Source organism: Dreissena polymorpha, chromosome 1 (genome assembly GCF_020536995.1).
Source record: "Dreissena polymorpha isolate Duluth1 chromosome 1, UMN_Dpol_1.0, whole genome shotgun sequence".
In the NCBI taxonomy this organism is placed as follows: Eukaryota; Metazoa; Mollusca; class Bivalvia; order Myida; family Dreissenidae; genus Dreissena; species Dreissena polymorpha.
Genome location: NC_068355.1, coordinates 43,762,906 through 43,773,783, shown reverse-complemented (window position 1 = coordinate 43,773,783; position 10,878 = coordinate 43,762,906). Strand labels below are relative to the sequence as shown.

General features: G+C 38.4%; 1 protein-coding gene across 1 annotated transcript; it reads right to left on the bottom strand.

Annotated features, from left to right (window-relative positions):
- Window positions 1–4,210: 4,210 nt before the first annotated feature.
- On the bottom strand, window positions 4,211–8,409 carry LOC127878577 (uncharacterized). Its single transcript, XM_052425107.1, is given in 3 exon segments — window positions 4,211–7,255; window positions 7,781–8,155; window positions 8,158–8,409. Coding segments are annotated over 3 exon segments (840 nt in total). The 5' UTR covers window positions 8,210–8,409; the 3' UTR covers window positions 4,211–6,842.
- Window positions 8,410–10,878: the final 2,469 nt, after the last annotated feature.

Here is a 10,878-nt window from a genome sequence, read left to right as displayed (position 1 = left end):
CGAATCTGATGCAACTTTTTTTAATTTTGTCAATTTACCAAAACGTGAAAAGGTCCCTTCAAGCATTCGATACAATCGTTTAAAGTGTGATTTACAATAAATATAGGTAAACGGATGGAATAACAGAAAACGGAATAGCACATCGTTGATATTTTATTATAATGAGCATCGGATTAAAGTTGTCATAGAGATGCGTCTTTTACTATACATTTTGCTGTTTGATGAATCCTGTTAAAGCTCAAATAGAGGCATCAATCTAATGTACAGAAGAGCTTCTGAACTTTCAGTTTCAATCGATATTTGTACTATCCAATGGCGTGCTAAATTTCATTATATAAACTTATTATGTTCGATTCTTTCGTTGAGTTGTGACTCAGACTAAATGTGGACGCCATTTTATTCATTTGAAGCCGCGTGATCCGATTCTTTTCAGATATGATAAATCGGCCCGGCTCATACTTCAGTCACAAATAGAGACCGATCACCTTCCGATCAGCGGGCGACGTATTTTTCGCGCTTGCGAAACGACTAATATCCCATTGAACGCATTCCTAAAATCATTGGTAGAAGTCCAGTCCTCTGCCTGCTCGATGAAGAGCCATGTTATTCCAGGAATCTGTTCATCGAGGTTGTAAGCGTCGAGATCGCGATTCATATTGATAAAGGACGAATGTTGACCGATGAAAATCACTCTAAGACTATCATCCTTGGTGCGATCCCTTTTGGCCGTGAAACTGGTGAGGTCTATTTAATCATTTAGCCGCAATATAAAGTTTGAAAATAAAATGTTCATTGTCTGTTTTAAATATTATTTTCAATAAACATTGTACTGTTTTTTCTGAAAACAACGGTACTTTTATTATCGTTACAATGCGTTTAGATTTGTATTGAACTATTAGAACATTTATGTTGAGTTTACACAACCGAAACTGAGTTTTACATACACAATGGATGGTGCTAACGGAATATCATCCAATCGACAATAATAAGAGAACCCAACCCACCGTCAGTTTTATATAGGCGTCCACGCACATGCCTTTTGCATTTCCAAGCTCCAGCATCCTCTTTTCTCCGCGACGTACGAAATCGGTATCATCGTTAACTACCGCGAGGTAAGTGACGTTAATATCTTTCATCGCATATAATAACAGAACGGTTAATGTTAACAACAATAGTTCACATTGATCCTAGATACAAAGGTTAAGATCGCCTAAGGCGCCAGTGCAAAAGTTAAACATCGTCTACATGGTAATGCCAATTGTATTCAACCAATACTTCCCATAATTTGGCGTACACGTGTGCAACATTATCAACCACGTTATTAATTCTGTTAGTGTAAGCTAACATGTCATTTGGAAAAAAAGTATCTAACTAATCATGGTTAGGTTAAACATTTTTCCGACACGTCCTTTCTACGTCGTGTAATATGTCAATTAACATTATTAAAGGCGTAATTTAACACGTTTAACCTAATCTAACACATCATTTTAAAGTTTAAACAGAATCTCACAATTCTTTTCAAATGTTATCTATCCCCTTACAAGTAATTACACAGTTCACACGGCATTACAAACGCTATATAGCATTAAAATTGACATGTCCGGCTTATATGTATTAACTGGTCCTCGGACAGTATGGTCCGGAAGAAGTTCCGGTATCGTGTCAAGTTTGCACGGGTGGCGGTGGGGCTTAGCACCGGAATGAGGAACCCGGAATGAGGGACACGTCTAGTGTTAATAATCGAAAGCTACCAAACTAAGTATATCAAAATAACGAACAACACGGTATCATCACATAGGATACCTAATACTTCGACATATAATGTTAATGATGTATATATTTTTTATTAACAGCGATAATAATACAGTATTAAGTATATGTACCCTTAACTTTCTTGCACTGCACACGTTACATACATATCTGACAATTTACCTACATGTATCTGTACAGGTAGTTGTTCCAAGTAAGGGGCCGTCGAAAATATCGAGGGCACGTGACATGGACTTAATATTTAGCCCGCAGTCGTCATGGGCATCAAAGCCTTAAAAATAAAATAAATCGGACTGTCAGCGAGCGAAAATACTGAATGATTTTCCAAGTCCGAAGGAGGTTTCATCCAGGACCAATAACTATTGACAGTGCTTAATGTTAAGATAAAATTCCAGACTGGATCGTAAATATTGGCCAATTAAAAGGTGCGTTTAACAGGTTACTCAACAATCTCCATGCAGAGTTGTCATCCTTGCTCTCACATGTAATGTAACCGTCGTGCAAGAGTTTGGTAACTCAAATCATTCGAAAAATACGGAATACCGTTAGGGCTATCGTGGCTACTCATTAAAATCCAGAGGGCGAGAATGCGAGAACGCGACAGTACGATGGCGACTATGCGACAATACGATGGCGACAGTGCGATAGTGCGCCATCGTATCATCGCATTGTCGCCATCGTATTATCGCATTTTCGCCATCGTATTGTCGCACCGTCGTCATCGTATTGTCGCAGTGTCGCCATCGTACTATCGCGTTCTCGCATTCTCGCATTTTTGCCATCGTACTATCGCACTGTCGCCATCGTATTGTCGCACTGTCGTCATCGTATTGTCGCACTGTCGTCATCATATTATCGCACTATCGAATTGTCGCATTGTCGCCATCGTACTATCGTATAGTCGAACTGTCGTCATCGCACTGTCGCATTGTCGTCATCGGCCTATCGCGTTCTCGCCATCGTACTATCACATTGTCGCCATCGTGTTGTCGCACTGTCGTCATCGTATTATCGCATTGTCGCCATCGTACAATCGCGTTCTCACATTGTCGCCGTCTGGATTTTAATGAGTAAACACGATGGCATTAACAGTATTCTGTAGAAACACGACATTGACTGAGTGGTTTATTGGAGTTACACACAAGAAAGATAACTACTTTTTTCAAAATCTTCGCAGCGGTGACCTCCTCTGTCGGTAAACACTTACCACTGACATCAAAAGTAAATGGAACACTGCAATTTGCAATATTACTGGGTTCCCATATTTTTATTAAACAATTCATATATATTGATCATTTCAAATATAAAGCGCATGCTTGGATTAAGGCTACGCTATGAAACGCTCTGTAACTCAATTGTACCAGTGACGTAACTGGATCGTAGACTGTCACGAGTCATCCCGATTCAATAAATGTGATAAATCGTAGCGAATCGTGGGCTTATTTCCGTAGTGGAATAGGGCTATAAGTCAATGTTAAACTGTTGACCATTGGGCGAGGCCACTGTTGACGCAAGGGGAATACATTGAACAAAGTTGGTAGAAGACCTCACACTGATGCAGCATGAACTATATAAAAGCAATGTGCTTTGCAGTTTCAGAAATACTTTTTAAAGGTTTTTCTATGGATTGGCGATACTCCAACCCTTAAGCGAATTTAAATTCACGTCTAAGGAGAACTCTAGATGACAAAATACGAAATATTTGGTGTTTTTTTAATGTACAGTAAAACCTAATTAAGCGGTCACCTGAATATAGCGGCCATGCTTTCTCTAACCTCTGACATCACAGCTTATATTGTGCGTCTATTTTGCGGCTAACGAATCTGCAGAAACTGATGTTGATTTAAGAAATGCGTCCCACTGTGAGAAAGCAATTAATAGGGTGTTGAGAAGATAAGTTTTACTCGGGGTAAATCTTCCAAATAAATTATATGAGTTGTAAATAATAATCGCCTTTTTGATGACCGCTAATAAGTACTTTACAACGTTGAGGTAGAAATTACATTAAAAAGTATGCATTTGAAAAATAACATAGAATTTTGAGATTAAGAATGATTGACATGGTTTGAGTTTGACCACTTCCTTTGACTGTCTGCTTGACACAGGTTGGCCTGTATTCCAAATAAAAGTCTCGGTAAATATGGTGAAATAAAAGATTTGAATTCTGTTGATCTGGTGAGTATTTTGGGTTAAGCATGACGCCGTTAAGCCAGTGCGTGGATTCTCATTACGTTATCATGGAGCGGGTCACCGAGTGTTCCCATGTAAGGTTGTGCGTCGCCATACCGCTTCCATTAATGAGTACATCCTGATTGTGTAACTGGCCTGGGCTTTCGGCGATCACAATTCATGTGGTAAGCTTTATTAAAAGCACTTTGTTTCACTTTATAGTTAATTAAATCCTAATTAAAAACAACAACAACAACAACAACAACATAACACATTTTGATACAAGTTTGTGCTTGATCGTCCAATCAAATTATACCGTTTATTTATGATCACAAACATTGTCTACATCAAAATGAGATTTAGTCATATGGGTGGAAAATTTAAAGTTACTAACAGCAACCATGCAACACCCAAATGTGTATGCGGAATAAGAGAAAAAAGTAAATTATATTTAACCAAAAAAAACACACACACCATATTTAAACTTGTTTGAAGATTACACAAGATAACTATTGATGCAAAGCATCAAAGGGCGTCGGGAATTACAGTGTAAAAGGCACTCAATGAAGTTACATGGAACGATTTTTTTCTACTGTAAATATTAATATATTGGTCGATTATTTTAAACAAAATAGAAAAAGATGCTGGTATAACCATTATCTATGATTTTGTGTTATAGACCACAAATAACCATTATATATGATGTGTTTTAACCCCCAAATAACCATTATCTATGATTTTGTGTTGTAACCCCCAAATATTTCATAGTTCATTTTATTTACATTGGTTTCCTTTTTTTACTGGCATCCGTGTGCAGTTTTCATTAATGGAACAGAACTGGTTTAAAAAAATCTGCTTCATCTTGTAAGCGTAATTTCATATTTTTTCTCAACTTCAAGGGGAGATGATTCTGAACTTATTCTTACGTTGCTCATTTACGATAGGGGTTGAGTACTCATTGATTTGAAAACACTGTAAAAGTTTTAATGTGTTTATGACCCCCTACCCTCTCATATATATATTTCATGGGCATAATAAAAACAAACAAGAGCACCGCCTTGCGGGTGCAGACCGCTCTTCTATTTTTCTTTTTAAAGGTGAAGGAACCTATCTCAATACTTCAATAAAAAAGATGGAGGGGTGGGGTGGAGAGGGGTGTATAGTGTGGGGGTGTGGTCATTCATTACATTATCTTCCAAACATAAGAAATACAAATGCAAAAAAAAAGTATTATTTTTTTTTTTTGGGGGGGGGGGGGGTCGGGGAGGATATAGTGTGAGGGTGTGGTCATTTATATGATGATCTTTCAAAAACAAAAATAAAAATGAAAAATGGATTCTGGGGGGGGGCATGGGGGATGATTTGGGTGGAGTCTATTGTAGTATGTCAGGTAAGAGTTGTTTTGTCAAAGTATCAATCAAATCTGATCATAAATAATGAAGTCATGGCAATTTTAGCAAAATTTAATTATTTGACCTTGAGAGTCATTCAAAGGTCAAGGTAAAATTCAACTTGCCAGGTACAGTACCCTCATGATAGTATAAAAGTATTTGAAGTTTGAAAGCAATAGCCTTGATACTTTAGAAGTAAAATGTAAACACAAAATGTAACCATATATTCAAAGTTACTAAGTAAAAAAAGGGCCATAATTCCGTCAAAATGACAACCAGAGTTATGCAGCTTGTCCTGTACGTCCCCTTATGATAGTTTGCGAGTGTTCCAAGTCTGAAAGCAATAGCTATGATACTTTAGGAGTAAAGTGGACCAAAACACAAAACTTAACGAAAATTTCAATTTTCTAAGTATAAAGGGGGCATAATTCTGTCAAAATGCCAGTCAGAGTTACATAACTTTGCCTGCTCAGTCCCCTTATGATAGTAAGTAAGTGTATTAAGTTTGAATGCAATAGCTTTGATACTATATGAGAAAAGTGGACCTAAACACAAAACTTAAACGGACGCCGACGCTGACGCAGACGCCGACGCCAAGGTGATGACAATAGCTCATAATATTTTTTTTTCAAAAAATAAATGAGCTAAAAATGGTTACAATAAAACAGCATATTTATTTAAACTAAAATGTCTACATCAAAACAAAAAGATAACATAGAACACAAATAAAATAATTTGATTCTACTGGGGCTCGAACCTTGGGCCTCTCACATGTGAAGCGAGCGTGTAACCACTACATTACGGAACCGCTTGAAAAATCACCTTCTAACTAAGATATTAATAAGTGACTGTAGTGTAACGGTTATCAATAAAGCAATAAACCATGTAATCGCTGTCGTCTTGTAAAATTGAAGAAAATACGCGTTAACCAAAACTCGAACAGCAAAAGTCTGCGCTATTGTTACAAAAAACACAAAATAACTATATTTTGATTATGTTTTGTTTTTATACAAAACCAGAAAGTCTCACCGGTTCGCGTATTTGCCCAGTCCCTGTGATCTTTTATTATTGCCCAGTCCCTGTGATCAGTTATTAATTAAAAGAATTAGCTTTGCATTATTGGCAATAAATGTTGTAGTAAATGCAATAGGCACAAATGCAGTACTTATTTACACTAATTTACTCAAACAATCACCACTATGCAAGATATTCTGACAACAAAAATATATACATTGATCCGTAAAATAACTTCTCCTCCCATAAGCGAAAAAAAAAGTATTACATACGAGTCGCCGCACTTCAGTGCGACGCCAATAAAGAAGGGTGAATGTCAATACGAGTTTGTTGATATGAGAAAGTTTTGGTAAGAGATGTTTCTGCTAATGACAAAATGGTTTTACCTTATGAATCTCATACGGTGTGACAATCAAAACATTCAATTTTGATACCGGGAGCAATTTTTTTTCATATAGTTCACACTTATATGTAGCTATCGTTGACCAACAGAAGAATTTACTGTGTTGGAAAGATGTAATGTTCATTCAACAATGAAGAAATAACGAACTCTGAATACAAGAGCTGCCCGGGTCTATACCCTGCGGCCGCGCTGCACATTAGAATAGGCAGAAAATGTTCCAGTGACGGATCATTATGGGCCTTATTTATTTCCGTTTCTTCCATCTCGCAGGCGAGGAACTTCGCCTTGCGCTCAACGCGGGAGTATTTCTCGCTGAAGAGGGCGTCGTGAAGCCACTTCTGGTAGTTTATAGCCCACTGTGGGATAGGATCATCCAGGTTACCTCCCTCATGGGTTGCAAATCCGCTGCCGACGATAAGGACTCCCTTTGAGGCCAACTCCCCTAGTGCCTCCCCGATAGCGAGGTGGTCCGCGACGTTCATATTGCTCAACAGCGATAATTGTGTAACTGAAATTACATATCCTGTTGTAGAAACCATGCGCTCGTTGAACCCAGAAATAAAACATTTTACATGTTTGCCACGCCGACTGTGTGTTTTATATTTAATGCGATACAGGATGGGTGTAAAACAGTTAAACGTACTCCGAAAAACAAAACAAAAACATGACCATTGTAGCACTTTTATTTGAGTCGCGTTCTGAGAAAACTGGGCATAGTGCATGTGCGTTAAGTGTCGCCCCAGATAAGCCTGTGCAGTCGGCACAGGCTAATCAGGGACGACACTTTGCTTTTATGGTATTTTTCGTTTAAATGAAGCCTCTTCTTAGCAAAAACCATATTAAGGCGGAAAGTGTCGTCCCTGATTAGCCTGTGCGGACTGCACAGGCTAATCTGGGACGACACTTTACGCACATGCATTACGCCCTGTTTTCTCAGAACACGACTAATTTATATACCAGTAAATTATACTTTGAAATACATTTTACAAACGAAATCGCAAGGATACAGCTTATGAAAACACTATCACGGTACCTGGTATGTCGGCCTCAGGGAACGCCAATTTCAGCGGCACGAACACCCCGTGATCCAAGCCTCGTGAAGTCTCTTCTGCGCACCGAATTCCTCGGGCCTCAAGCACCGACTTCACTTCAGCTGCAACTCCCGGCGCCCCTTTTACTGGCCACTGTAGCTTATACGTCTCCGGTGGAAATCCCCCATAGTCATAATACAGTGAATGGTTGACAGCGACGTTTACCGTCGCTACCTTTTCTTCCCAGTGTGCACTAAGCACTAAAATAGCTTCAGGCTTCTCAATGTGAGCGTTCGTCACCAGATTTCTCAAAAAAGTTGCTGCTTTCGAATTTTTATCCAGTTGTTTAAAACGGTCGGTCGTCTTATAATCCACAAAAAAGAAGGTCCTGCCCCGTGGGACAAAAACACGACGGGCTGATTCTTCTGCATGACTTTAAGTTTTTTCTTTAAAATTTGACATAAAGAAACCGTTTTCCCCCAAACGTTTCCTTTAATCAATTCGAAACACACAGACAAAACAATTTATACCATAGAAAACATAATGGTTGCGTAAACACTTGTGTCCAAAAAGCCCATATGTGGCATCACGTGTTAACGTTAAACTACTACATGTATTACCACAAGCTACGTCTATTACGGAATACTGTTAGTGCCATCGTGGTTATATATTAAAGGGCGACAATGCATTTGTGAGATAGTACGATGGCGACAATGCGATAGTACGATAGCGACAATGCGATAGTACGATGGCGACAATGCGACAACGCGATAGCACGATGGCGACAATGCGATAGTCATATCGTACTGTCGCCATCGTATCATCGCATTGACACCATCGTACTATTGCATTGTCGTCATCGTACTATCGCGTTACTGTCGTCATCGTATTATCGCATTGTTGCCATCGTACTATCACACTGTCGTTATCGTATTGTCGCACTGTCGCCATCGTATAATCGCACTATCGCATTGTCGCATTGTTGCCAGCGTACTATCGCACTGTCGCCATCGTATTGTCGCACTGTCGTCATCGTATTATCGCACTATCGCATTGTCGCACTGTCGCCATCGTATTATCGCATTGTCGCCATCGTACTATCGCATTGTCGCCATCGTACTATCGCATTGTCGCCATCGTACTATTGCGTTGTCGCCCTCTGGATTTTATGTGTAACAACGATGGTTATAACGGTATTCCGTAGTCTATTGTGGTTGTGATTGTAAGTTCTATTTTATCTTCTACATAAGAGCTCCGCCAAATCTAGGTTAGAGTACCAATCGTGATACATCGACTATTTCCGGAATCCTCAAATAAATCGTCTGCTTATCCGCATTGGTTGGAGTATGTGAAGCAGAGACTGAGGCAGCTATTTATAAATTACTTGGGTCTCGAAAATCGACTGAACTATGCATGATCTTGAATTGACGGTTGAATGGCCAAATTTAAGGTAAATGAGAGATTGATGGTTAAATAAGTGATTTTTTTTAATAATGTACAGATGGGAGGGTTGAAATAATAATTTAAACACATATTACCACGACAAAAACATAACTGCAGTTTTAGATGAATGAACGAATAAGTGATTGAATGGAAGGACTGGTGAATGAATGAATGAATGAAATGGATAGATGGATGGAAAGCCGGACGGACGGATGGATGGATTCGGAAGGGTGGGTGGATTGATGGATGGGTGACGAGAGAGAGGAAAGAAGGGAGGGAGGAACGGCCGGACAGATGAACGAACGAACGAATACATGTCTTTTAAAGTTACTAGCGTTTGCCTTAACGAGCCGTGACGTGCGGAACGCTATCTAGTAGAACGCACATTGCACGAGGATTACTTGAAAGGATGCACATAAGTAATAGTTAACCCATTTATGCCTAGCGTCTAGAAAAAACGCCTTGGCAAACAGCGTGGACCCAGATGAGACGCCGCATGATGCGGCGTCTCATCAGGGTCTGCGCTGTTTGCTTAAAGGAATTTCTGTAAGAAATATTCTAAATATAGAAATAAATATACTAGACATCCCTAATTTTGGAAATAAATTGATCCAATTCAAAAGGATGGGGGAGTCCACTAGGCTTAAATGGGTTAAACTCGACGGAAAATACACGTGTCTCATTTGAACATGTGACAAAAGTCAAATACATGGTTAAAAGTACACACTTGAGATATGATGATGCCCTTTGTACATACAATTCAGTGTGGCGTGTTGTTGAAATAAAATGACTCCTGCATTAATTAGATGAGACATAATTTATTTTAGTTTAATTGATACACTTCATTATTTACCTACTATTTTTTCAGTGTAAAATATTTATATAACATTAAAACTGTTTTAAATAATTAAACCATACTAGTAGTTGCTTTAACGCACACATGACAATTAATGATGTGCGTTAGATGAGATTAAAATTAGTTATTAAATACAATTTTACCAAGGGAGAAAATCGCAACAAAAAAGTGAGCGAATACGGCGGAAATTCTTTGAATTTATTTAATAACGCGGAATGAATATTTTCACAATATCCGTCATGTTTGCGAACTTAATGCAATCGCGTAAGGTTTCTTGCGGTTACAGAGACAAGCTGAACATTTGTAAGAATCCGCAAGCTGATGATGGGTAAAAGCAGTATATTTAGATACACAATGGAACATTTTTAATGAATCCACTTAAGACGTTTCGTAAAGAACCTCAATTAAATTAAGAAGGAAACGTTCATCTTGTCGGTGTGACATGAACAACACTTGTAAATAATGAGTACGACATGTCGCATTTATTTTTCTTTATTTAACTTGTTCATGAGTATAGCAGCTCGGAAACGACATAAACTCTCGTGGCCCACTTATGCGGTTAAGATTGAATAAATTAAAGTTAAACAATTATGTCACACAATAACAACGAACAACAACAATACCGTATACATTAGCGAACCATATGGTTTTGTTGATTGAAAACCGGAATTTATTCAAGTACGTATTTTTTAACACCTCTAATTCTTCCATTTTCTCATGTTTGTTTGTAAATCAGTACGTACTTCGTTTTATTTTACGAAAATTTTTTCCAATTGACATTGTTGAAAACTCAATTAATGT